Consider the following 27,829-nt stretch of genomic DNA (forward strand, 5'->3'; position numbering starts at 1 on the left):
ACTGGGGAGGCAGAGGCAGGCGGATCTTTGTGAGTTTCAGGCCAGCCTGGTCTAAAGACAGCCAAAGCTACACAGAGAAACTCTGTCTCGAAAAAACAAAACAAAACAAAAAACTGCCTTAGGAGGCTGAAGACAGTTCAGTCAGTAGAGCACAAGCATGGAGGACCTGAGTTTGGATCCCCAACACCCACGTAAAAGCTGGGCACAGGCTACCAAACCTGACTGCCTAAGTCCAGTCTCTGGAACCCTCCCAGTGGAGAGAGAACCAGCCCCGGCAGTTTGTCCTCTGACCTCCATACTCATGCTTTGGGGTGCACGTGGACACTCATGTACATACATACAATAAGTTTAAGATTTTTTTTTTTTAAAGAAAATGATTGAAGATTGAGGAAAATACCAGATATTGTCACATACATGCACACATGAACATACAAAAGCCTGTGTTTGAGACAGGGCCTCATGTAGTTCAGGCTAGCCTCAAACTCACTACTGTATAAAGGATAACCTTGAATGCTGATCCTTCTATCTCTACCTCCTGACCGCTGGGATTCCAGGCGTGTACCACATCACCCTGTTTATATAGACCTGGAATCAAACCTAGGGCTTCATACATGCTAGGCAAGTACTCTGCTAAAACACGTGTCCAGCCCGTGAGTTTTGTCTTTTGATATAGTTTCACCCTGTAGCCTAGGCTGGCCTGGCAGTCCTCCTGCCTCAGCCTCCCCAGTGGTAGGGTTATAGCCACACCACACCAGACTCTTGTTTTTTCTTTTCTCCCCAGTGTTAGGGACTACACTGTTGGCAGGCAGCCTGTCTCCACGATTGACCCCAGTCCTCCACCCTGAGGCCATCTTTGGCTTGCTCTTCTGGGCTTGGACAGTTGATTGAGGACAAGGAAGTCTGTACCTTCTTGGTGGTGGTTTGGTTTGCCTTTTGGCTTTTTGAAACCAGGTTCTCACACATGCTGGCGTAGAATTCAGTGTAGCCCAGCCAGCCTTGCTCTCAGGGTGGTCCTCCTGCCTCCCCAGTGCTGTTTGAGGCATGTGCCACCATGTCCAGTGCGGTCTGTTTTGAAGGAACATCCATTCTGTTTTCTCCTCTTAGTCTGCACCTGTCTGGAATGGGCAAGTCCATTTCCTTCTGTCTTCTCTAGTACTAGGAGTCAGCAGCTAGCCTTATGGTTTGGAGGGATGAAGGAGGCAGACAGGTGGTGCCAGCTTGCTCCTGAGTGCAGAGCTAGGGGCCCAACACTGGAACAGTCTGTGGCAGTTGGTTCTGTGGAAGATGTGGTGCCCATGGCTCCTCCCACCCTGGGATGGGGTGTACATACTCCCTCTACTTACAGATAAGTCAAGGCAAATGAAAAGTAGGCAGTGCTGTAATTGCTAGAAGTTAACATAGACCGTGGACCGTTAGCTCCTTCCCACAGGAGCTGCCACAGTGGAAAATGTCCCTAGTCTGCTTGCCAAAGAAGTAGGCTCAGTACCTCCAGTTGGCTGGTCACCCCACCCTCAACCATAGGTTGATTTTAAGGTTCAGGGACTTGAAACTGGAAGGGACTTGGTGTTAGTGCTGCAGCACAAGCAAGAGGACCCCAGTTTGAATCCCCAGCGCCCACATAAAGGCCGAGCAAGGCTACAGGTGACTGTAACCCCACGCTGGGTGGGGTAGAAGGCTGTAGAAGGGCTAAATGGATCCCTGGAGCTCATTGGCCAGCCAGCCTAGTCAATTGGTGCGTTCCAGGTTCAGTGAGACCCTGTCTTGAAGAATAAGGTGGAGAGCAGTAGAGGACGACACCTGACGGTCTTGGCCATACACACACCTGTGCACACATGTTCCTGTGCTCAGCAAATAATATTATTTGGGCATCTTTTATATCCTCAAGGCCTTCCTCTTATCTTCCTTTAGGCCAACCAGGATCTCCCAACCCGAAGACAGCAGGCAGCCCAGTAATGTGATCAGACAGCCTTTGGGTCCTGATGGGTCACAAGGCTTCAAACATCGCAGATAAATGCAGGCAAGAAAGGATGCTGCTGCCACCGCTGCCGCCACCGTCGCCTCCTGGATTGTCTGCCATGGGTCGCACTGCCGTGGCAGACATCTGGACTTGAGCAAAGGGAACGACCTGACTTACTTGCACTGTGATCCCCCTTGCTCCGCCCACTGTGACCTTGAACCCCATGCACTGTGACCTCTGCCTCCCCCCCTTCCCACTGTGATTGGCATGTTGACAAGGGCTATCCCAAGTCAATAGAAAGGGAAAGGGTGGGGACTAGGGGAGGATTGGGGGAACCTACCAAGGACTCAGCGTCGAGGGTCAGACAGTGCCACTTGGGGTCCAGCCAGTGCCAGCAATAACAGTTTATCATGCTCATTAATTTGGGATTTCAAAACACAAATGAGAACTTCCCCCACCCACCCCAAGTGCATGTCGCCATCACTTAAAAGTAAGTTCCATTGAAAATATCCTTTCCTTTTTTTTTTCTTCCTATTTTTGTTTATACAAATATCTGATTTGCAAGAAAAAGTGCATGGAAAGAGTTTTAGCAGTTTAATGAATTTTTAATTGAGAAAGGGTAGTTTGGTAGTCACTTAAAGATGTTTCTAGGAAATCTGCTAGAAACATTAACCAATAGGATTTTGGTGAGCTTAGCTTCTGTCTTCCTACTGCCGCCCAGAAAAGGCGGGGCTCCGGAGTCCCCAGTAGACGAGCACTGTGCCTATATCACTTCCTCCAGCTAAGTCCCAGCTAAGTTGCCTAGAGACAGCTCAGAGCCTGGGGGAGGGTGCCAACCTCACCTCTAGTATTGTGGGAGATGGGGAAAGTGATAGACTTCCCCTTCCCATACCCCTCAGGGTGGCTCCCTACCAGCCGGGTTTGCTGTTTCTAGAGGCAGGCAGGGCAGGGAGCGTCGGGGAGGAGACCGCACTCCGGGCTCAGAAGCAGGCAGTGGTGGCACTTGTCCAGTGTTTGCTGTCAGTACAAGCCCAGGAGAGTCTGGCTCGCAACTCCAGGCCTTTGCTGCTCTGGTCAGAAGATAGCTAGGCCTGTCCCTTCCAGCAAGACTGGAACGCTTAAGGACCTGTGGCGTGCCACATTTGTTGATGGCCCTGGCTCAGAAACTATACCTGGTACATTTCCCAAGTGAAATGAGTACCGTAGGAATAGAGCAGTTGGAGAGTTGGAAGAAGAAAAACTTGGCATTGCAGAGGCAGATGGTCGACAGGTTTCTCAGAGGCCTTGGCTGACCTATCCCTTCTTATCAGAACGAGGCTGGTATGAAGGCCATTTCTGTCCCCAAGCCTAGAGATTGGCTTTGGCTCCTGATGGGGAGAGGCTTGAGAGGGCAGCTGTGTCCCACTGGGTGCTCTCAGGCTTCATAGTCTTTCATGCACTTCGCCTTATCCCTCAGCCAGCCTGATGGCCTCCCCTCTCCTGGCCAGCACACAGGTTTGGGAGTGGGTGGTGTGGTGTGGGATTAGGGCAGCTATGGTGGCCAAGGTGATGAGCTGAGTTTTGCAGGATCCCACCACCTTCGGTCCCCCTGGCTTATGCCCTGTAGTGATGGCCCACATCTTCCCCTTAGGAAGAGTCTCTTCCATAACACAGCCCTAGACCTACCTGAAACCAGGGGCTTCTGTGAGTGAGCTGGAGCAGAGCCTCAGCGACAGGGTTGGCCACCCCAGGAGTGGGTAGGAAGGGAGTTGGCTACTAGCTTGTAGTCTAGGGCCCACCCACAGGGGCTAGTGGTTTCTGGTTGGAGGACAGACTGTCCTTTCTTTGGAGAAGGATGCAGAAACCCTGCTTGCCCTGCCCCTCTAGTAGGAGCTAAGGGCAGCTGGGGTCTGTATGTTGAGAGCTTGCAGGGTGGCTCTCCCGTCTCACTCTGGCCAAAGGCGGCCCTGCCCGCAGTGTACGTGTGCCTGCCCACCAGCAGTCTTGCATTTGGCCTCCTAGATGGAGAGGTGGCTGGCGCAATGAGCGAGAGGAAAGAAAGAAAGAAGGAAAACAGACTGGTATTGGGGGAGGTTGGGGGCGTGGGAAACGGTTTGGATTTTGTGTGTTTTTGTGTTTTTTTTTTTTTTTTTGTGTGTGTGTGTGTGTTTCTCCCTTTTTTTTTCTGTAGTTGTCTTTAACTCCATAAGTGCTTTTTTCCCCTTTTTCTTTCTTTCTTTCTTGCTGTCTAAGTAAGTTGCAGGCTTTGGCTTGGAAATCCCCAGGGGGATGCGGGGCAGGACCTGAGGCTGCTGCCCCTTTGTCTGCCTTCATGGTCCTGTCCGTTCCCCCAGCTCTTCCTGGACCCCAGAAGCCAGGCCTCAGCCCTTCCAGCTAACCGCTTCCCATGAGCCACTACTCTGATGTCAGCCTATAACCAAAGGAGCTGGGGGTCCAGGTCTGGTGACCAGCCCTTCTCAGTCCCCTCAGTCAGGGTGCTCCCCACCTGCAGGCAGGAGGCAACACCCTATCTGCTGCCATCAGCCCCTTCCAGAGCCCACCTGTCCCGCCCAGCCCTGTCCTGCCCTGCCATACCCTGCTCTGCCCCATCTGGGGGTGCTCTGCTCAGGGATGGGCCGGCAGGGCTGCATCCAGTCTCCCTGGTGAGCAGAGACTCAAGAAAACCTCTGGGGTCCTGCTTCTGGTCACATGACCCCAGGGGGGATCCTTGGGCATCTGTACAGAAGGGACTGGAGGGAGGGCCGCACCCTGCAGTCTCGCTCTGCTGGTGTAGCGGGCAGCTCCCCACCCTAACCCCCACCTCGGGCTCCTGAGTCGGCAGATTAAGCATTTTATAAATTGTATTTTAAATACATGTTTTAAACTTGTCAGACATTTGTCCTCATTTCTGGCTTCCTATCATACTGTGGTTGCTTGTCCAGCCCTGGGGGGCGGGGGGGTTCCTGCTCTTTAGAGGCCAGCTCCTTTCAGAGGCTGAGGCTTTCTGGGGTACTTGGCTTAAGCCGGCCACTGTAGGGCTCCCAAGTCTTGAGTGGGGAGACAGGGGCCGCTGCAGTAGGAAGCCCCAACTCCCCCAGACAGAGTTTCGGTGAGTCCTGCCTCAGACTCAAACCTGGGGGCATGCTAGAGCTCTGTAAGTCATACAGGGTGGTGAAAAGTGGGGCCTTCACTAACATCAAATACAGAGGCTGAAGTTCTTGGTGTTTATTGGCTTACCAGGCCATGAAAGCAAACTCCCAAAGCCAGGCCCTGCCCCACGGCCCAGCTGTCTTTAAGCCTTGAACTTCTGGAGCCAGGATTCCAGATGATCAGTGGGTTCGGGCTGGCACGGAGCTAAGCCATTTTCTGCTGTCAGAGTTGTGTTCCCTGGGGAGGAGAGGTGGACAGAAAGATAGAGCATATTTGGCCCTTTCCCAGAGTCCTGCCAGGTTCACGAACCATTTCATGTACTCGGGGCAAAGGTGGCTTCTAGAAACAGTGGAGCCGGAAGTTGGGCTTGTGGGGGGCTGATCCCAAGTCCTGGGGACTCGGAAGGGGACATCCCCTTCCCAGTTTCTAAGCTTATCATTTAGAGCAAAGCCAAAGGGTTCCCATGCTTGAGAAATGGGGAGCAACACTGTCCTAAGAAGGATGACAGGCTCAGGACTGCTTAATGCTTAGGCTTTTGTGAAACTGTCTCTGGTACACAGGCTTCAGCGAAGGTTACTTTCTTCCCTGCCCTGTCTGTCCATCTATCCTCCCTGGAGCGAGCAGTTTCCCAGCATCGTCTCGTAGAAAGACGGATTCCCCAGGGGCCTCTTCCAGATAATAAGTGGGCTGAGAGGCCCCGGCCTCAGGACTCACCTGCTTCCTTGCTGTCCTGACTGAAAGAGGAGGCCATGGAGGTCAGGGCCCAAGCTTGTAGAGACACACTGATCCAGCACAGGATGGTTATGGCTACCCTGCTTTCGACGGACCGTCTTCTTCTCCAGCCTCGGGCAGAGTGGGATGCAGGGCACCTGGGCATAGGGGCTCTGCAGATTGGCAGCTGGGATAGGCAGGAACAAGAGAATTGGGAGCATGGCCAGCCCAGTGAAACTGTGGGTTTGCCACATGATAAGCAGAGTTGAGTTTGGGCCAACCCTTAATGTCTGAGCCTCCAAGATGGAGAGGGGATTGGTACCCAGCACACAGATGACAGGGATGATGTGTACGATGCTGAAGGCTGAGCATAGAGTAAAGGCTTGCCATACCTTAAAGAGAAGCTTGCCCAAGCACACAATTTGGGGTGAACCTGAGTGCAAACTGCCCTTGCCAGCATGCTAGCTGGAAGTCACTGAAATAGCCCTGGTTGCCATTTCTGTCAAGTGGGGCGATTGTAGGGCACATCTACAAAGGACCTTGCATTGGAACTGACTCTGGTGGGCTCTCACACAGTTCTTGGGACAGCCTTGGCTTAGCAATAAGGTGGGAAGGTCGAGTCTAAAGCATGGAGCTGGATGTTGTGTGATGTGGACCAGCCCTATTTGGTAATGGTTCCCACAGCTAAGCCCTGGGCTTCATCTAGGGGGATCAGGCCACGTGGACAGGGATCTGTTTGCCAGCCCAGGCTACTCACTGGCCCTTACCATAGTTCTGCTGCTTCAGCCGGCCCAGGATCCTGAGGACCCTTCGTTCTGGGACCTCCAAGCTGTCTGCTTGCTGCTGAGCATTGTAAGGAAGTTTCTTCCTTGATCGCAGCCCGCCCATATTCGATTCTGTCTCTCGGGTCTTGGAGGTGCCTTCCTTCAGCTTCTTCTGGTAGTAGCTGAGGAAGCACCACCCGGCAGCTCAGCCTAGCTGTGGTTAACCCCCCATCCTCCTGACCCCCCTGTTCTGGCTGGCCAGTTGTGTGGCGGGACTGAAGCCTAGGGGGTCAGGAGATGTAGTCCTCTTAGGAAATAAAAGGAAATGGTTCTATCTACCCTGTCGCTGCGAGTCACGTGACTTCTGAGCTTCAGATTTCCCACACACTGCTAAGATGGGGGCCGAATGTGCATATGCTGGAGGATTGTACATGACATGAGACCCATCTGGGCACCAGCCATATAGAGATTGGTATGTATTAACTGTTCCTGTTGCTTATATTTTTGCTTAGATACATTTCTGCTTGTAAACCAGCTGAACAGAACTGGGGGTGTGGCTTGGTTGCTAGAGTGCTTGCCTAGCAGGCAGGAAGCCTTGGTAAACTGCCCCATTGAGCTTGGTGACACATGCCTGTAATCCTCTGAGTGGGAGGCTCAGTCAGAGTTCTCAGCCATCCTTGGCCACATGGTGAGTTCTAGGCCATCTTGGGATGCTTGAAACAGCAAACCCAGCCATGCAGCTGGCTCCACCCCTAACCTGTGGCTTAAGTCTGCTGTCTTCCTTGCATACTGGCCAGGCTCCCACCCCAAGCTTGCTTACATGCTTTTTATTTCTATTTGGAGGCCAGTCTTGCTATATCACCTTGGCTGTCCTGGAACTGGCTGTAGCCCAGGTTGGCCTCAAACTCCTGGTGATCCTTTGACCTCTTGCCTCCTCCATGCTGACATTACATGCATGAGCTGCCATGCCCCACTCACTCAGTGTTTCCCTTTTTAACTCATCACTTGCCTTTTACCTTATTAAGTGCATACAGCAGCAAACTGTGGTAACTGTTTCCACTGGCCTGCAGTAGTGAAGGGCTGCCACACACAAGGACCATGTATTTGTGTTAGCCTGGCCTCTTACTCCAGCCCCTAGTGCAGCACTCACTTCTGTAGGGGTGACTACAAGGTTCATCTCAGGCTGCCGCAGGCTGCTTTTGACACATGGAGCCCAGAGGTGCAAAGGAATTAAACACCGAGGGCCACCAATGGCATTTCTCTCTCTTCCCAAGCCACCACTCCGTTTTTCAGGTCCAGGGGGTGTGCAGCTCAGTGACACAGCCTAGTGTTCTCTCTCCTGTGCCACCCACCCCTTCCCTTCCTTCCCTCTGCCTCTGAGTCAGCTGCCTGGACACAGGATGGCAGAGTCAGACCATATTCAGATGTAAAGATTCTGTGTCAGGTGTGATGGGTGCTCCAAGGGAAGGGGAAGGGATGGGGGTAGTGACAAGGGACTGTTTGCTCATGGTGAGCTATCAGATACGGCAGGGAGCAAACCCAGCAGCTGTCTGGAGGAAGAGCGTTCGAGCCTTCATTGCCAAGGAAAGGCCTGAGTACTGGGATTAAAAACGTGGACTACCACCCTCGGCCAACCTAAAATGATTGGCCTTTGGGATAACACAGATCCTATCACCAGAAAGGAAGAACTTAACTCTCCCATTTTACCCTGGGGCCCTCTCTCTCTCTCTCTCTCTCTCTCTCTCTCTCTCTCTCTCTCTCTCTCTCTTTTGAGACAGGGTTTCTCTGTGTAGTTTTGTGCCTTTCCTCTGTAGACCAGGCTGGCCTCGAACGCACAAAGATCCACCTGCCTCTGCCTCCCGAGTGCTGGGATTAAAGGCGTGCGCCACCAATGCCCGGCTGGGGCCGAGTCTCTTACAGCCTGTGTTTTGTAAAGGTCACTCTCAAGTAAAGTACTTGTGCACATGAGCTGGGAGCTCAGCAGCCACCTTGCGTCATAGAAAGAAGCACAAATCCCTGGGCTCCAGGTATAGCTCAGTGACGGAGTGAAAGGGAAGGTGGGACCACAGGAAGGAGGGGGTAATCCAAGAGTTTGGGGATCTGAGACAAGAGGATTGCCATCCTGGACTACATGAGACCACCAAGGGGGTGGGAGGAAACAGGAGGAAGAACCATGGTTATTTATCCTCTGGTATTTGGTAGATGTTTTCTCAAAAATGAGTGACATAGGCCGGGCGGTGGTGGCGCACGCCTTTAATCCCAGCACTCGGGAGGCAGAGCCAGGCGGATCTCTGTGAGTTCGAGGCCAGCCTGGTCTCCAAAGCGAGTTCCAGGAAAGGCGCAAAGCTACACAGAGAAACCCTGTCTCGAAAAACCAAAAAAAAAAAAAAAAAAAAAAAAAAAAAAAAAAAAAAAAAAAATGAGTGACATTAGCTGACATATGACAGCCCTGTCCGCGTATACGAAGAAAAGATCTGGGCCGCTGTGATGTCTTATGATGCCAGTGCTCTAACCCTGGCTAACTCTTCTGCACAGGTGAGGGACAATGAGGGAGGAGGAAGCCTGCAGAGTGGGAGAGAATCCGTGCCCGCTGTATACATCTGCCAAGGAGTGATATCCAGAATATACAGAGAATATATTCAAAAGCCGGGTGGGGGTGGCGCACACCTTTAATCCCAGCACTCAGGGGGCAGAGGCAGGTGGATCTCTGAGTTCGAGGCCAGCCTGATCTCTAGAGCGAGTTCCAGGGCAGCCAGGGCTATGGAGAGAAACCCTGTCTTGGAAAACCAAACTAAACAAAAAGTCAAGAAAACAAACCATCCAATTAAAAACCAGGCTAAGGATGTAAACAGTCCTCAAAAGAAATACAAATGGCTAAGACAGACCTCAAAGTGTATCCAGCAGCAGCAGCAGCAATTAGAGAAATTCACTTTGAAACAACTTTGAGATTTCATTTTAGCCTTAGTCAGAATAGTGAAGATCAAGAAAACAGCTGGCAACAGATGCTGGCGAGGACGGGTAGGAAGGAGAGTCCTCACCCAGTGTTGGTGGGACTGAAAACTGGTGCAGCCACTCTGGAAATCAGTGTGGAGAATTCTCAAAAGGCTAAAAATAAATCTACCATTATGACCCAGCAAGTATTAAAATATGCTCATTCAGGACAGGAAGTAGAGGGCGAGGTTCAGAGATCAGCTGGGCCTTCCAACTCCACCCATGGCTTTTAGCCTGAGAGCAATCATATTTAGCCTGTAGTCATTTCTTCCTGGGCTGCCCACTACCTGCCCATCACCCTTCCTGGAGGCCCAGCTGCCCACTACCTGCCCAACACCCTTCCTGCAAGATTCCTTTTCTAAGAGTGTTCAAGTGCTTCAAGAAGGATCACTGTCGTCCTGCTAAAACTGCTGAACCAGGACGACTGTGAGCATGGGGCTGCCATTGTCACCCTTCCCACTGGGAGAGCCTGGCTGAGCTTGAAGCCAGCACCTTGAGATGGAGAGGTGGAGAAATAAAACTTGACTGCTGTCACCCAGTTTCCTGGATCCAGCCATTCCTGAGGCCCTAGCTGATTATTTGAACAATGCATTCCTCTTCTGCTTACGGCAGCCTAATTGGAGTTTTCTTTCAGTTGCAACTGAGAGCCTTAACCCTCAACCATCTTCAGCTGCTGAAGCACTAGCTGCCACTTCTGTCTACGTGCCCCACCCTCAGCAAGACAGCCCCTCTTACTTCGTGATCTCCTCTAGGGCCACCTCCGGCAGGGCCAGCATTTCCACCAGCAGAGAGAGGATCTCAAAGAACAGTGTGTAGGGGTTCGGGGGCGACATATCCATCAGGACATTCTGTTCTGGGGACACGTAATAGTGGCTGCCATTACTCTTAGATGGCTTCTGATGTACCCCATCAGCCTCCAGATCCTGCTTCCAGTCTGACTGCCCTGGGCTGACCCCTCCTTACCCACAGAGCAGAGGAAGCGTTTGGTGTCTGTCATCACTGCCAAGAAGTCTTTGAAATCCACATGACCATCTCCTGCAGTGTCAGAGAAATAATAGGGTGAACAGGCCCTCCGCAGCAGGCCCAGGTACTGCAAGCCAGGTGTAGGCCCTGGTGTCCTGTGTTATTGTGGGGGGGTGGGGGGAGTGGGGGGGGGGCAGATTGTAATGGCAGCGCTGAATCAGCACAAAATGTGGACCGGAGAAGCCAAAAATTACAATCTTCTGGTTGGAAACTATTGGGCCAGGACATGGCTTGTAGCTCAGTTGGTAGAGTGTTTGCCTAGCATGCACAAAATGCAGGGTTCGGTTCCCCAGTACCACGTCAACCTGGAGGTGGAGGGAGGAAGGTTAATACTTCAGGGTCATCCTCGGCTACATAGCCAGCTCCATGCCAGCCTGAAGGAATATAAGAAACGACTGGACCTGTATTTTGTTTTTATTTTTTGTGCATTGGTGTTTTGCCATGGGTGTTGGGTTCCCTGGAACTAGAATTACAGTTGTGAGCTGTCATGTGGGTGCTGGGAATTGAACTCGGGTCCTCTGGAAGAATGGTCAGTGCTCTTAACCACTGAGCCATCTCTCCCATCCCTGGACCTTGCATTCTTGAGACAGCAAGTGTGAGTTCAAAACCCAAGTCCACCACTTCGCGTTCATGGGACCCGGGTCAAGTTTTAGTTCTCTCACTGTGGAGCGAGCGGAGACGGTCATCACAGGGCTGCATGCGTAGCACATGCCCACTAAAGGCTGGCAACTGTCATTACTGAGTGCTGGTCTCTGCATGAGAATATGGACCTACTGCAGGATCCACCAGGCTCCCGTCCATAGCCTCGTCTCACGCCATGCTCCACAGCAGTAGAGCTACTTTCCCAGAAGGCCACATTCTTCCCATTCAAGGTCTTTGTGCTGCTCCCTGGTCCCATGTTTCCTCATTATTACATCTTATTTATTTTATGTGAGGGGAGGCAGTATGCTGGTCACATCACAGGTGTTGAGGTGAGAATACACCTTTTGGGAGTCAGTTCTCTCCTTCCACCATGTGAGTCCCAGGGGTCAAACTCAGGTCATGTTTGTGGCAAGCATGTTTACAGCTAAGCCATGTCACCTCTCCTTTCTCAGAGGTTCAAATCGGGTCAGATCCCTCACCAGACTGTCTCCTAAAGCATGTGAAATCTGGAACTTAGAGAAGACTCTGATGGACAAGGACTGTACATTTTGTCCTAAGCTGTGTCCTAGGGCTCAAGCTGCTGGGAACTCGGTTGATGTTCTCTGAGCTGCTTGACAATGGACTAAGGCGTAAGGACGGGCAGGACAGTGGTGGCGCACGCCTTTAATCCCAGCACTCGGTGAGCAGAACCAGGTGGATCTCTGTGAGTTCGAGGCCAGCCTGGTCTACAGAGTGAGATCCAGGAAAGGCTCCAAAACTACACAGAGAAACCCTGTCTCGAAAAACAAACACACACAAAAAAGACAGGGGCAGGATGCTTAAACCCTGGCCACAGGTGGGGCTCAAGGCTCTTGTCCTGTCCACATCGGGCAGAGCTGGTCTGCTACGGTTGAATCCCAGAACCTTTGTCTTCCTAGGTCAACAGTTTGCTGCTTCACCACACCCCGTGAAGTGTGTGTGAGGAGTCTGTGCAGTGGCAGAGGGAGCAGTTGGGAGCAGTGGTCAGGACGCAGGTCCTGCATGGCCCTCCTCTTCCCTGTGTTGGCCACACCCCGCCATCTGCAAGTGCCTCGCGCCCACATCTCAGGGACTACTGCTTCCTTCTCTCTTTGCCTGACTCCTGTTTGATTTGGCACCACTTGGCTTGAGTGGCACCTCCTCCAGGAAGCCTTCCTTCCTGACCCCCATCTTCCAAGCTGCTGTAACTTGTTTCCATGTGTTTTGCTTAACTTCTGTGTCAACCCTTGCCCTGTGGCTTGAACTGCCTGGGCACCCTTGAGGACAGCAGGGCTCCTGTGTCTTGGTACCTTGCACAGGAACACCCACAGAAGGCATTCCATACTTGTTGCATAGGTAATGCTAACAGCTGCTCTGTCCCACCCTTTGCCTGGCTCACCCTATTTTATCTTACAGAACTTGATGAGGAGGTTGCTACTAATAGCTCCAGTTTATAGACAGATAAACTGAGGCCTAGCAAGCTGTAGTGACTTGACCAAAGGCTGATAAAAGAAATCAAGGGTCATGGAGGAATACTTGATGTGCAGAGGCTCCTGAGGTTACCTACACCATCGGTCAGGAGGTAGGTCCTGGTCACCTCTGGATCCCCAGAAGGTGGTACTGCACAGTGGTTCAGGGCACATTAACTTCCAGAACCAGGGCCCGCTTGCTATAGTCTTTGTGAGACCCAGGGCGGAAGAAAAGTGCAGACACAATGGGTTCAGATGTCAGGGACACTGGACTCTGACCCAGAGCTTTACACCAAGCAGAGATCCTTCCAGCAAGGAACCCACATGTGGGTCCGGCCCCTCTGTGGGGCTCAGGGAAGACCCCCTTGCTCACCATTGACATCGGCACTCATCAGGGCTTCTTCCACCTGGCTTGGGGTAAGGGTGAAGCCGATTAGGAGCAAGATGTTCTTGAGGCTTCTCGCATCAACCTCACCAGGGCCGTTGAAGATCTCAAAGTAGCTGCGGAAGGCTGTCAAGGGAGACGGGTAACAAGTGGGACACTCCTGCATTTCTTCTTCTTTTTTTAACTTTTGTGTGGCATGTGGTGTGTGTAGTAAGTGTGGTGTGCTTTGTGCATGTGTGTGCATGTCATGAGGAGGACATAGGTATCCAGCAATATTTCTCTGTTTTATTCCCTTGGGTCAGTGAAAGCATCCTGGAAAATCTGAGGAAAGAAGCCGCTATGATCGAGAAGGTTCTAGACCTTAGGGAGGAGTGTGAAGCGGTTGAAAACTGTTGTTTTTAAACTAAATCTCAATCTTATGATTTTACCAATAAAGACTCGGGGGTCAGATGCTGGGGTGAAAACCTGCTAGCTCAGAGAGGCTGAGGAGCAACCAGCTGACCTTCCTCCTTAGCTGGCATCTCAGAAAGAGAGCATCTCTTTCATCATCCCAAACCAAAAAACTTCCAGGTTCCAAAGTCCCTCCTCACTGCTTCCTGTGCATTTCTCTATCCGTTTCCCAAACCCCCTCTTATTCTCTTTCTCTGTGGCTACTTCCTATGAACTAGTTGCTGACTCCACCTCTTGACCCAAGGTTGATTTTATTTAATTAACACAATCTCAAGGTTCACAGTCTGATCAAATATCCCACAATAGTACTCATCCATTCTTCTAGGGCCAACCCAGCATGAGAAAGTAGGGTCAGGGGGCATCCCCAAGGACCATAGAGCCCTCTCTCAGGGTAGGAGTTCAGCACTGTTCAGTTTTGTTAGTGGGGTAGGGTGGGATAGGAAGTAGGGACTTGTTGGGGGCTGGTGGCCTTGTTAAATGGAGAGGGGTTATCTCGGATGGGTAGAGTTCCTGGGGACCCTGTCTCCCCTCCAAGCTGCCTCTAAAGAGGACTGGTGGATGCCGGGCGGTGGTGGTGCACGCCTTTAATCCCAGCACTCGGGAGGCAGAGCCAGGCGGATCTCTGTGAGTTCGAGGCCAGCCTGGGCTACCAAGTGAGTTCCAGGAAAGGTGCAAAGCTACACAGAGAAACCCTGTCTCAAAAAACCCCCCCCCAAAAAAAGAGGACTGGTGGAGTGGGGGAGGTGGCCCACCTCCTCTTCTGTGTCCTAGGCCAAGTCATGGTTGACCCCCTGCTGGGGACACTGCTTGGTGTGATGGGACAGTGGATGAGCAGGGCAATGGTGTGAGGCGCTCACCTTCCTCTTGCTTCAGGGTGAGGTGCTCCTCAGACCGCTCCTCCCAGCTCTGATACAGTTTGAAGAGGCCATGCTCTTCTGGCTCCTGCCTGCAGGACAATGGGTCCAGGACAGTTTACCACCACCTCCTGCCTGCCTTTGCCCCTGCCCCTGCCAAGGCTACCCAAAGTCAGGGGAGAGGAAGCCGGGGCAGCAGAGGTTAGGGAAACTTCCCTGAGGGACTCTGGTAGTGAGAAGCCACAAGTGATAGGAGAGACCCACCCAAGGGAGTGAGGCAGAGCCACAGGGGTGCATTTGGTGGTGGTGGTGGGGAGACTGGGGGTACAGTACAGGGTTTGTCTAGTGTGTGTGAACCCCTGACTTCCACCCCCAGCATCAGGAAGAAGAGAAAGGAGGAGGGGAGGGAGTGGAAAAGGGGCCTGAAACTTGGGGGACCCCTGCTGGGAAGCACAGAAAGGAGACTAAGGGGAGGGGGGGCTCATGAGGGACTGAGCAGGGACAAGGACCAGAGGGTCCACACTGGAAACAGACTGGAAGTGGGGGGGCCCTGTCGAGATGGTGGGCTAGTGGAGGGGGCTCCTACCGTGTCTTGGCATAGTTCAGGGTTCTCTCATTGCTCTGGGGTAAGAACTCTGGCCATCTCCAGCTCAGGTCCTGGGTGGGGGCTGACAGGACTGAGCCAGGGGATCCTACAGAGGCAGGGGCTTGCCCATGGGCTGGTGGTCTGGCCCACAGTGGGACAGTCGCTGGAGCTGAGGTGGAGGGCTCAAGCAGGGTCAGAGGCAAGGTTGGGACTGAGCTGCTGATGGGGCCTGAGGTGGGGACAGAAGTCAGGGTCCTGGGGGACCTCCGGGTTGTCAGAGTCCGGGTTTTTAAAGTCCTCCGATGGGTGGCTTCCTCCTGCTCCTCCACCTCCAGCAGGCACTTCATGAAGCCCCGACGAGGGTTCCCAGGGCCCTGGGTGCCTGCAGCTGCCGAAGCCTGGTGTCGGTGCTTCTGCCCTTGGCCCGGCTCCTTCTTCTCAACAGTGTCTCTTAACTCCTAAGGGCAGGGGAGGGCATGTGGGATACCTCCAGCCAGTCAGACTGACCTACAGAGCTTCTAGCCTCCTGCAGAGCCTCTGGGGATGCTCAAACTGTCCTTTCCTCTCCAAAGCCGTGGAGAAGGTACTTCAGGTCTCCATGTACCAACCCAGGACCCATGTGGCGTTCTGGGTCCACAAGTGACTCACTCACCACCTCCCACCTGCAAGCTATGTTCCTGAGTGAGCCAATTTCCTTCACTGCTGCCCACACAGCTGGCAGTGACCTTGCCTCACTCCTGACGTCTATTTCACACAGGTGTCTCCAGCACATAATGGACACTCCAAATACTCGTCCTCATCCATTCCATAGAGAGAGCCATGCCTAGATCTGCCATCCATCCCTACCATCACTGGGTCAGCCTACCTGCTTCAGACCAGCCTTTCTCCATTACTTATTCCCATCAGCATCCTTTTCTTGGTGCTAAGGATCGAACCCGAGGCCTCACTGATAACAGAAGCACTTTGAGGTGCATCCCCACCCCACTCCTGCCCCCCACCCGCTTCCTTTTGTAAAAGCAAAGCAAAGCTGGGCATGGTGCTGCTCTCACCTTTAATCCCAGCTCCCACCTGGAGGCGCTTAATCTCTAACTCTAGTACCAGGGGATCTGTCGCCCTCTTTTGGCTTCCTTGAGAACTGCATACATGTGGTGCACAGGCATATATTCAGGCAAACACTGCCCCCCCCCCCCCAACCTCAAAGTACTACAAAGACAACAAAATAGGATATTTACGACAGAGTAGCCATGGCTGATGGGATATTGAGATTGGGTGGTCAGGAAAAAACTTTGCTGAGAGGGTGACATTCAAGTTGAAGCCTAAACAACTTGGAAGAATTAGTCAGGGCAGCATCTATGGGGAGACAGGCATATGGAGCAGCATGTGCAAAGGTCCTGAGGGAAATCAGCTTGGCGTACCTACAGGATAGAAATCGCACCAGAGTAGCTAGACATGGAGCCTATGTGTTTGGGTGATTTGGGGACTTACTCTACAAGGAAAAAGCTTGGACTGGGTGATGGGGGTTGGGAAGAGATGGATTCAGAAATGACTTTGTAGGGCTGAGAGGGATTGCTGATGCACTGAGTGTGAAGGGGTTGTACAGAGATAAGGGGAATAAGAGCCATTTTGAGCTGACTCCTAAGTTCTGGGTGGAGGGCTGGAGGTGGGGGGGGGGCTTTGCTGAGGCAAAGACTGGGTCAGGAGTGGGTGGGAAAGGGGGCGTTGTGGGATATTAGTTTAAGATGTGTTACGTTTGTTTATGCTGTGGAATATTTGTTTAAGATACAAAGATGTGTTGCATTCTTTTATGTTGCATTTGTTTAACTCTGTGAAGCTGTGTTACTGTGCCTGTCTAAAACACCTGATTGGTCTCATAAAGAGCTGAATGGCCAATAGCGAGGCAGGAGAGAGTGATAGGTGGGGCTGGTGGGCAGAGAGAATAAATAAGAGGAGAAATCTAGGCTCCATAGAGGAGCGAGGAGCGAGAAAGGGGAAAAGAGGACTCCACGGGCTAGCCGCCAGCCACACAGCCAGCCAGGAGTAAGAAGGAAAGACACATAGAATAAAGAAAGGATACAGCCCAGAGGCAAAATGTAATAAGAGAAACGGGATAATTAAAGTTAGAAAGGCTGGCTAGAAACAAGCCGAGCTAAGGCTGGGCATTCATAAGGAAGAATAAGCCTCCTGTATTTATTTGGGAGCTGGGTGGTGGGTTCCCTAAGAGTAAAACAAAACCAAGCAACTGCAGTGGGGGTACAAGACTCTGCCCTGGTCTGCAGTCTGAGGGGTGAACTCACTCTATCTGCAAGTTGGGTATATGAGCTGGGAGTTTCAAGACTAAGTCTGGCATGGAGATTCGGATTTGGGAGTGAGCAGAGGGACTGGATGCAGTCCTCCCGGGGGAGAGGAGAGAGGAGAGTGCAGAGGAACCAGGGAGGCAGGCTGGGAGGCCAGCTGTGAAGCAGGAAGAGCCCTGAGATCCAGGTGCCCTGAGTTCCAAAGGGGTGTGTGGAAGGTGCGAACGGACATGTATGTGCCATCAGAGGTCAGAGGACAACTTGAGAGTCAGCTGTCTCCTTCCACTGTGTGGGTTGAATGTAGGTCATGCTAGTGCATCCTTCTGGCCTTTTAATTACATGTATTTACTTAATGAATTGATTTTGAGACATGGTCTCACTGTGTAGCCATGATTGGTCTCAAACTCTCTTTGTAGACCAGGCTGTCCTTGAATTCTGTATCTGCCTGTCTCTGCCTCTTGAGTGCTGGGATTAAAGGTGTGCGCCACCACACCAGGCTACATGTACAATTACTTGTCTGTATATGTATTCACATGAAGCAGGTCAGGTGTCGTGGTGTCCAAGTGAAAGCCGGGGACAAATAGTTGGCTGTCTCCTTCCAACCTGTGGGTCCCTCTGATGGAACTAAGGTTGTCCGGTTTGTTAGCAAGGGCTTTTACCTGTGGAACCATCTCTCCCCAACGCACACTTTAATAAACTAACAACTTGAACAGCCTTGACTTCCTGTATAGATGAGATTGACCGTGAACTTCTCCTCTTCCTTCAGCAGGCTCCCCGGTGCTGGTATTACAGGCATGAATCACCATGCCTGGTTTGTGAAGTATGGGGATCCAATCTAGGAGTGTGTGCCAAGCGAACTATCAACTGAGCCTCATTCCCTCCTAACTTCATGGCTCTTGCTTTCTTCTTTCTTTCTTTCTTTCTTTTTCTTTTCTTTTCTTTTTTCTTTTTTTTTTTTTTTTTTTGAGACAGAGTTTCTGTATATCCCTATCCCTGACTGTCTTGGAACTTTTATCTGTAGACAAGGCTGGCCTTGAACTCACAGAGATCCACTTGCCTCTATATCCCAAGTGCTGGGATTAAAGGCCTGGCTGAGGCTGGACCTTTTCTTTCTTTTTTAAAAATTATTTATTTTTGTTTTGTGTGCATTGGTGTTTTTGACTGCATGTATATCTGTGTGAAGGTATTGGATCCTGGAGTTACAGACAGTTGTGACTGCCATGTGAGTGCTGGGAATTGAACTCAGGTCCTTTGGAAAGGGCAGTCAGTGCCCTTAACCACTGAGCCATCTCTCCAGCCCCAAGGCTGGGTCTTTTCATCCTATTTTCTACAGTGGCACTTGTTGGAGGCTGCAAGGACACGGTGGGGTGGAGGTAGAGGGCAACGTTGCTAGGCATCAGCTAAGTAAACTACACACATGGTCACTTCAAAGAGAAGTCAGCGGCAAGCCTGTGCATCACAGTGTGCTCGGCTGCAATGTTCAGGGCTGGGGTGTGGCTGGGGATGTGGTTTGAAGATAGGCAGGTGTGGTGAGGGCTGAAGGATGATGGCAGGCTGGGAATTCTAAGCTTGTACCATCAACTCGGAGACCAGAAAGTGGCAGAGCGGGCATCGTGGGGCTGGCTGGAAGCCAGCAGGTATTCGGGAGAAGCTGTGGATGGGAACTGAGGGCAAAGGGCAGAAGGAATCCGTGCTGATGTGGAGCAGTCCTGGGGATGGACTCGAGGGCCCTTGAGTGTGATCCGTTTTTGACTGTCCATCCAAAGCAGACACACTGGGCCCAGCAGCACACACACATACTCCTAGCTTCTGGGAAGCAGAGACCAGAGGGGTTAAGGTTTTGAAATCATTCTTGCTGCATAGGGAGTTTTAGAGCAGCTTGGGTTACAGGAGACCCGTCTCAAAAACCCATCATTTGACTTTGAGATGGCTCAGTAGGGAGGGGCACCTGCCACCAACCCTGACCTGAGTTTGGTCCCCAGGGTCCACATGGTGGAAGGAGAGACCCTCCACTCCTGTGGCATGGGACATGTGGTGCTCCTATGCACACACCGTAGTACATGTAATTTTTTAAAAATTAGAAAGGATGAACTAAAAATCAAACACACACATAGTACGTGCACGGGTTTACGCCCACACTTGCCCCAGTTTGCCTGGAAATGTTTGTTTCCACCATTTTACCTCCAGATTCCCCCCATTCCCCTTCTCTGATCTCCTCATCCCCACTGACTCTACTCACTGGTGGAGGAAGAGGCCTTGGTGCTGCCTTGGTCTCCACAGCTTCACCTCTAAACAGAGAAGAACACCCCCCGCCATGGGGGGGTGGCAGGGTTTCAGGTCAGGGTTTGCCCCTTACACTGACCCCGAACCCTCAGCACGCTCAGTCCTGCTACCCTAGCCTCACCCCTCTGCTTTCACCCCAGTGTCCCCTCATTGTCTTACTTGCACGCAGACACACCCCCAGATCAAAGAGGGGGGACTTGAGGCCTATCAGCATGTGACTTAACCAAGGTGCTTCAGTGGGCCAGAAACATGAAAAACACCACACTGTTTTATACTTGTAGTTTTTTAAAATTACGTTTGGGGCTGGAGAGATGGCTCAGCGGTTAAGAGCACTGGCTACTCTTCCAGAGGATCGGGGTTCAATTCCCAGCACCCACATGGCAGTTCACAGCTGTCTGTAACTCTAATTCCAGAGGATCTGGCACCCTCACACAGACAAATGTGCACAGAAAATTAAAAGAAAGCCAGGTGGTGGTGGTGCACGCCTTTAATCCCAGCACTCGGCTGGGATGGGGGTGGTGGGGGCGCAGAGGCAGGCGGATCTCTGTGAGTTCGAGGCCAACCTGGTCTACAGAATGAGTTCCAGGACAGCCGGGGCTACACAGAGAAACCCTGTATTGAAAAATAGAAAATAAAAAAAGAAAATTACATGTGTTTATTCATTTTATGTTAGCACACATGTGGAAATCAGGACAATCCGTGGGAATCTGTCTGGGGGGATCAAACTCAGGCCACCAGGCTTGGCAGCAAGCACCTTTACCTGCTGAGCCCTCTCACTGACCCAGCTATTTGTTATTGTGTGTATGTGAGTGTGTGTGTATGTGCATTCCACAGCACAAGTGTGGAGGTCAGAGGACAACGGAGTCCCTGAGGATTGAACTTAAGTCTTCAGGTTAGCAGCAAGCACCTTTACCCACTGAACCGTCCCCTCAGCCTCCATGTTGTTTTGAGACATGGCCTCTCATTGGCCTAGAACTGGCTAGGCTAGCTGGCCCGTCATGGTCCCAGGATCCACCTGTCACCATCTCTGTAGTGCTGGGATGACAAGCACGTGCCTCTGTGCTCAGTGTTTTATCTGGGAAATTAATCTCAGGTCCTCATCTTGCAGAGTAGACCCTTTGCCAACTGAGCTGGCTCCCTGGCCCTTCTCCAGTGTTACTTAGCTGAAGAGCCACTGGTAGGTAGAGGGAGCAGCAAGCAGGGCAGAGGTGGCCCTGGGCGATGACTTACCCCTCTTTGTGTGTTCGAGGTCCTGGTGCAGATCTCAAGATGGGAGGGGCCTTCTTTTCTTCTGCAGTCGCCGTGGGTTTGGGGGGCACTGCCTCCTGGGAGCTGTTCTTGTGTGTCCCTGAGCTGGGTGTTGGCATGGGCTCCTGCAACCTGACCTCTGATAGGCCTGCTTCACTGAGGGGGTCATCCTCTAGTGGCTGACTCCTGCTGTCCGAGGTGCATGGCTTTTCCAAATGTTGATCCGTGTTGCCCTGAGTGGGGAGATTCAGAGCCTAAGGAATTAAGAAGATGGCCTTAGAAGAGCTACTTCTGACTTATTAGAGGAGTTTCAAAAAACAGAACTCCACACACTTCTTCTATTATTATACATTATATATTTTTTTCTAAAGATTTTGAGGGGGAGGTGGTTCGAGACAGGGTTACTCTGTGTAACCCTGGCTGTCCTGAAACTTGCTCTGTAGACCAGGCTGGCCTCAAACTCACAGAGATCCTCCTGCCTCTGCCTCCTAAGTGTTGGGATTAAAGGTATGCTCCACCACCACCTGGCCTAAAGATGTATTTTTATTTATGTGTATCTGTCTGTGTGAATGTGTATGTATGTGTACTTGGAGGCCAGAAGATGACACTGGATCCTAGAGTTACAGGTGGTTATGAGTCATCATCTGGAAGAGCAGCCAGTGCTCTTCTTCTTCTTCTCCCCGCCCCCCCCCAGACAGATTTTTCTCTGTGTAGCCCTGGCTGTCCTGGAATTCATTCTGTAGACCAGGCTGGCCTCGAACTCACAGAGATCCTCCTGCCTCTGCCTCCCGAGTGCTGCGAGTGCTGGGATTGAAGGCATGCACTACCACCGCCAGGCAAGTGCTCTTAACTTCTGAGCTATCTCTCCAGCCCCTGATTTTATACCTCTGTGTGTGTGTGTGTGTGTGTGTGTGTGTGTGTGTGTGTGTGTGTGTGTATTTTGTATCATAACATATATGTATATATATATATGCATACATATAATACATATATATTTTGATTTTGTTTTGTTCTTGCTTTGAGAAAGGGTCTCTCTATGTAGCCCTGGCTACCCTAGAACTCACTATGTAGACCAGGTTAGCCTCAAACTCAGAGATCCCCCTGTCTCTGCCTCCCAAATGCTGGGATTAAAGGTGTGTGCTGCCACCTCCTGGTTCATAATAAATAAATAAATTTAAAAAAAATGAAAAATCTGTTCCAGTAAAAATTTTGGAAAGGCCAGCACATCTTGCAAAGGTTCAGTGACCATGGGGTGGGAGGTGTTACAGCAATCTCTTAAACTCAGCACTTCCCATCATCTGTCACACAATCCTCACCCCCACCCTGTCCCCAAGACACCCAGAGGGCCTCTCTGTAAAGACCTGAAGAACACTTTGATATCAACTCCCAGAACCACTCAGTGTCTCACAGAGACTAAGTGTCTGCCAGCTCCAGTATACAGCCTCTACCAAGACAGCCACATCTGTGTTGGGAGCACAGGGGACCCCTTTGTACCACGTGGTGCCTGATCCTGATCTCCCATGGCTACCTGGCAGCTCTCGGTGGTGGGATGAATCTCTTTGGCCTCGGTGCTCTGCCACCTCTCCTGCTGGTCCTTGGTTTGCATGGTTGGCTGTGGCTGCTCTTCAGAGGTCACACACTCCCCGTCAGGCTGGGCTTGTTTCTGGCCGGCTTGCAGATCCCTCGGCCCTTCCTCGGTTGCCCAAGATGACTGATTCCTTGTGCAAAGAATAAACAACAGACATTTCATTCCAACCTGGGTGCTGCTCTCCCAGAACACCTATCCAGGACTAGGCATCTTAGGGGTGCATACTTATTGCCTGGGAGAATAAATGAAGGACTGGTACACACCCCAGACACCTTGATGTAAATGTTGAAATGGTTAGAGTCTAACCCGTTAGTGTTGTTTTTCCAGAAAGAGAAGGGGGTGCTGGTGGTGCACACCTGTAACCCCAGTACTAAGGAGGTGGAGAGGGGAGTATCAGGAGTTGAAGATCAGTCACAGCCACATAGTAAGTTCAAAGCCAGCCTGGGCTGCATGGGACCTGTGTTGGCTCTCTCACTACCATCGAGAGAGGGAGGGAAAGGACTTTATGTTGGGCTGGGGATATAGTTCATTGGTATAATACTTGCTGGCATGCACAAGGCCCTGGGTTCAATTGCTAGTAACACACACCACCACCACAACAATCAGAATGAACAGGGATTCAGGAAGGTTGAGAGGGTCATAAAGCTAAAGATATCGTTAGGACTGGAACCTGTCTCTAGACTCTTTAATCTGAGTTTCTCTTCTTCACCCCCTTTTCTTCTCCTTTCTTCCCTCCTTTCCTTAGACAGGGTTTTGCTCTGTTGCCTAGGCTGGCTTCAAACTGCTAGCCCTCCTGCCTTAGCCCCCTCTGTGCTGGGGTCACAGGTGCGTGCCACCGCTTGGGGCTTTCTTCTTGAGGCTTTTTCTAATGGATGACGCCCTGTCACATGACTTCGGAGTCTACATATTCATGGTGCATAATTAACATGCTAAAAAGCCTTCATATGCATACTTTATTTATTTATTTATTTTTTGGTTTTTCGAGACAGGGTTCTCTGTGTAGCTTTGCGCCTTTCCTAGAACTCACTCTGTAGATCAGGCTGGCCTCGAATGTTTCCATTAGTGTATGTTTGTTATAATGGGTTTCATTATGATTTTTATACATGGATATAAAATATTTTGATGATCTAGTCAGGTGGTGGTGGCAGCGGCGCACGCGTTTAATCCCAGCACTCAGGAGGCAGAGGCAGGCAGATCTTAGTGAGTTCAAGGCCAGCCTGGTCTACAAAGTGAGTTCCAAGACAGCCAGGACTGTTACACAGAGAAACCCTGTCATTATGTGTACGAGTGTTTGGGCTGCATGTATGTATATGCAAACATGTATGTGCAGAGCTCAAAGAGGCCTGAAGGGGGTGTTGACCCCCTGGAGATAGAGCTTTATGTGATTGTGATCTGTCATATGGATGCTGGGAGCTGAACCCTGGTCCTCTGGAAGATCAGCCAGTGCTCTTCAGCCTAAATTAAATTCATCTTTAACAAAATTTTGTAGGACCATGAAGATGGCTCAGCAGCTGAAAGTGCTTCCTTACTGACTCTGACATCCTCAGCTTGAGTTCAAACCCCAGGCCTTCCATGGTAGAAGGAAAGAGGCACTTCCTCCTGTTAGCTGACCTCTGATTGCCACAAGAGCACCACACATATAAATGAATGTAACTTTCTTTTTTTTCAAGACAGGGTTTCTCTGTGTAGTCCTGGCTGTCCTGGAACTTGCTCTGTAGACCATGTTGGCCTTGAATTCACAGAGATCCACCTGCCTCTGTCTCCTGAGTGTTGGAACTTAAAGGCGTGTACCACTACCACCTGGCGAATGTAACACTTTTTAAAATTAACATTTATTTTGTGTGGGGATGGGTAGGTGGGGAGGGTGGTAGGCTCACACGCCACAGTGCACATTGGAGGTTAGAGGACAATTTTTAGAAATTGGGTCTCTCCTTCTATCATGGGGATCAAACCTTTACCCATTGAGACATTTCACTGGTCCTATGGTATAAGTTTTGTCTATGTTATTTTATTTATTTATTGAGGCATTGTCTTGTGTGGTCTAAGCTGAGGCTAGCCTTGGATTACCAGTTCTTCTGTCTCCACCTGCCAAGTGGAGGGATTAGAGGAGGCATATGCCTCTAAACCCAGCCCATTGATTTTTTTCCCCCTTTGTTCCTTCTTCTGTTGATTTAGTGAATCAGTGTTTATTGAGCATCTACTATCCATGTGCCCAGGCTGGTACTAGGAGGCAGGATCTGAAGCTGAACAATAGACATAAACTCCCTTTGAGTAAGTCATGTAGAAAAAGGCTGTGGTCTAGTAGGAGCGAGTAGACAAAGGGTGAGTAGAAATAATTTAGAGCCGGGTGGTGGTGGTGCACGCCTTTAATCCCAGCACTCGGGAGGCAGAGGCAGGCGGATCTGTGAGTTCAAGGTCATCCTGGTCTACAGAGCGAGTTCCAGGACAGCCAGAGCTACACAGAGAAACCCTGTCTCAAAAAACAAACAAACCAACAAAAACAGAAGAAAAGAATTTAGTCTGATTGGTGCGTTGAGCTGGGAGGAGGGAGCACTTGCCAAGTTAGCATCTGCAAGGCCCTGGGTTTGATCCTCAGCAGGGGGTGGGTAGGGGGAGAGAGGGGAGAAGTAGGAAGCAGGGGGGAAGTAGGAAGCGGGGGTGGGGGGGGCCGGGGGGGGGGGGGGGGAGCATGGAGTGCTTCAGTCCCTAGATCTGCCTTAGCCTGCAAGTTCTCAGTTCTCTCCAGACTCCCTTTTCTGGGAAGTCCCCCACAACTCACCCTGGTCTTGATGAGGGCCTCTGCTCCTGGGTTTCAAGTTCCCCTGGCCCCTCCTGGGATGACCCTGTGTGTTGGAGCTCCCTCTTTGGTTCTGTGGGAGCTACAGGCTGCTTTTTGTTGTCCTTTTCCTCGGCATCTGCAAGCCCCCCCTAAAATAGAGGTGTGTCTGAGCTGGCTCAAAGGCCGACCTAGAGCCAGGTGCTGGGGCCCTTCTCCTGCTCCTCCTTGCCCATCTTCCCGTGTTTGCCTGTGTCGGGGTGTGTGTGTGTGTGTGTCCGCACACGCGTGCGCGCGCATGCGAGAGCGCTGGAGAGAGGTGAAGAGAAAGAGCAATCGGTGGCCTGGAGATAGGTGGTGGGCCTGGCCCTGCTGCTTAGCATTATGAACTCTGGCATAAAACTGGAAATCAACCAGAATATGAGCCAATTTTGTTGAGGACTGCCTGGGAGAATGCCAGTGGGCAAGGAGTGATGCCTTCCACGCAGTACCATCATCCCATGGCCCAGATGCTGGTTTTTAGGTTTTGTTTGTTTGTTTGTTTGTTTGTTTGTTTTAAGACAGGGTTTCTCTGTGTAGCCTTGGCTGTCCTGGAACTTGCTCTTGTAGACCAGGCTGGCCTCGAACTCAGAAATCTGCCTGCTTCTGCCTCCCAAGTGCTGGGATCAAAGGCATGTGCCACCACTGCCCGGCAGTTTTTAGTTTTTTTGAGATCATGGTTGTGGTATATAGCCTAGGCTGGCTTTGAACTTGACATCTTTCTGCATCAGCTCGAATCCTAAGGCAACAGGTGTGTTCCACCATGGCCCACCCCTGGATTTTTTATTTTTAATCTCCATCTTGGCCGTCAGTTGCCAGTAGGGTGGATCTTAAGCCAACATAGCGCCTAGCCTCAGAAGTCAGCAAACACCATGTAGCTCATTAACTAACGGATGAAGTTTGTTTTTTAAGAGAAGATTCTGATGGGAGCCAATGCTAGTGGGTACCTACCACAAGACAGAGCCTCAACACACTTAACCCAGGTAATCCTTACCATGACATACATACAAAAGGCTGAAAGGGGTTCAGAGATGCCCCGAGGTCACAGAGCTAATTAAGTGGCAGGATTGAGATCCATGTCTGCTTGCTGAGAAAATGAATAGGAGGTGGTAAAGGAGGCCCAGAATGTTTGCCCAGTGTGCCGTTAAAAGACGAAGCATGTGTGAAATGTCCCTCACAGACTCACATATTGAGGGCCTGGTTACCAGCTGGTTGGTTTTAGGAAAGCGACAAGATCATGAGGGCTCGGCCTCCCCTAATGGATTCTTCTCTTGCTGGAATATTAATATGGTGGCTTTGTCAGGAGGTGGTGGATTGTTCTGGGTTAGGAGCATGCTTGGGTGTCAGGTGTCCACAGAGGGGGACTTGTGGTCAGCCACAGTTGTCAACCTGACTAAGAAATGCTCGATCGGGTGCTTCATGTCTTTAATCCCAACACTTGGGAAACAGAGGCATGAGGATCTCTGTGTTTGAGGCCAGCCTGGTCTACAGAGAGAGAGTGTTCCAGCACAGCCAGGGCTACACGGAGAAACCCTGTCTTGAAAAACAAAAAACAAAAAACAAAAAACAAAACAAACAAAAAAGGGGTGGCTGGGGGTGGGGAGAAGAGACCAGCGATGGGAATGGAGATCAGAACTGGACGTGAAGGCCCGCCCACCTGACTGCCTGACACAGTGGACTCCAAATCAGTCTTCTTTGTGGTGGAACTCAGGCCAGGACTTGGTTGGACCGCTGGAGTCTCCTCCTTGTTCTTTGGGTGTATCTGGGTGTTTCTGTTTTCCATCGTTCTGGAGCAAGCAAGATTCCCAAGGGGCATCAGCTGCCGTCACCAAGGAGAAATCCAGCCAAGATCCCCCCAGCCCCGAGCCCCCATTGCTGCATCTGTGCTACACCTGGAGCCTGGGATGCGCCGGTCTGGACTCGGAGAAGGGGGCCAGGCTGTCAAGAAGGAGCCTGTGCTTAACTAGGAGCCAGTCTGTGTAGCAGGAGCTCATCTGATTCTTTAATGCTCACAGTGAGCCTGAGCAAGAGGCTCAGGAAACATGCCCAAGGTCTAGAGTGGGCTCGGACCTATGACTGGTGCAAACGTCAGGTCTTTGCCTCTCCGCCACAGCGCAATCCTGCTCCATCCTCAAGCCTGCCTAAGAATCTAGAGGAAATGGAATGCTGGCCTCATCAAAATGAAACATTCAGGGTCTTGTAGGACATCTCAGAGCCTTTAAAACACCAGTGTACATTTAAAAGGGAGCCCATTAGGGGCTAGAGTGTAGCTAAATTGGTAGTGTGCTTGGCTAGCCTACACAAGCGACACATAAACCCGGGTGCGGTAGCCCAGGCCTATGAGTCCAGGTCCCTCATTGGCCTGGAACTTGTAAGTGAGCTAGACTGATTGGCCTCAGGGGTCCTGCCTGTCTCTGCTGCTCCAGCGCTGGCATCTCAAGGGTGTAGGACTTAAGCCTGGCTTTGTTGTTGTTTAAGATATATTCATTTGGCCGGGCGGTGGTGGCGCACGCCTTTAATCCCAGCACTCGGGAGGCAGAGCCAGGCGGATCTCTGTGAGTTCGAGGCCAGCCTGGGCTACCAAGTGAGTTCCAGGAAAGGCGCAAAGCTACACAGAGAAACCCTGTCTCGAAAAACCAAAAA

General features: G+C 51.3%; 3 protein-coding genes across 8 annotated transcripts in view; 2 read left to right on the forward strand and 1 right to left on the reverse strand.

The window, feature by feature from the left end:
• Szrd1 (SUZ RNA binding domain containing 1) overlaps nucleotides 1-4,827 on the forward strand; it is a 25,826-nt gene extending 20,999 nt beyond the window's left edge. For all 6 annotated transcript variants that reach the window (XM_052716456.1, XM_052716457.1, XM_052716455.1 and 3 more), the window contains exon 4: nucleotides 1,909-4,827. In XM_052716456.1, the coding sequence (XP_052572416.1) occupies nucleotides 1,909-2,011 (103 nt within the window). In that variant the 3' untranslated portion in view covers nucleotides 2,012-4,827. The remainder of the gene's footprint in view (nucleotides 1-1,908) is intronic.
• Necap2 (NECAP endocytosis associated 2) overlaps nucleotides 1-27,829 on the forward strand; it is a 73,385-nt gene that overhangs the window by 20,978 nt on the left and 24,578 nt on the right. The window lies entirely within an intron of this gene.
• Nucleotides 2,458-27,665, reverse strand: Spata21 (spermatogenesis associated 21). The gene is given in 15 exon segments (XM_052716461.1): nucleotides 2,458-5,323; nucleotides 5,801-5,984; nucleotides 6,565-6,743; nucleotides 10,288-10,405; nucleotides 10,516-10,587; nucleotides 13,057-13,194; nucleotides 14,376-14,464; nucleotides 14,959-15,416; nucleotides 16,614-16,630; nucleotides 19,173-19,182; nucleotides 19,492-19,540; nucleotides 20,766-21,037; nucleotides 22,312-22,494; nucleotides 25,147-25,299; nucleotides 26,844-27,665. Coding segments are annotated over 15 exon segments (2,139 nt in total). The 5' UTR covers nucleotides 27,003-27,665; the 3' UTR covers nucleotides 2,458-5,265.

The sequence above is a fragment of the Peromyscus californicus genome, unplaced genomic scaffold, assembly GCF_007827085.1.
Source record: "Peromyscus californicus insignis strain IS unplaced genomic scaffold, ASM782708v3 Scaffold_5__1_contigs__length_169319896, whole genome shotgun sequence".
NCBI classification, from domain to species: Eukaryota; Metazoa; Chordata; class Mammalia; order Rodentia; family Cricetidae; genus Peromyscus; species Peromyscus californicus.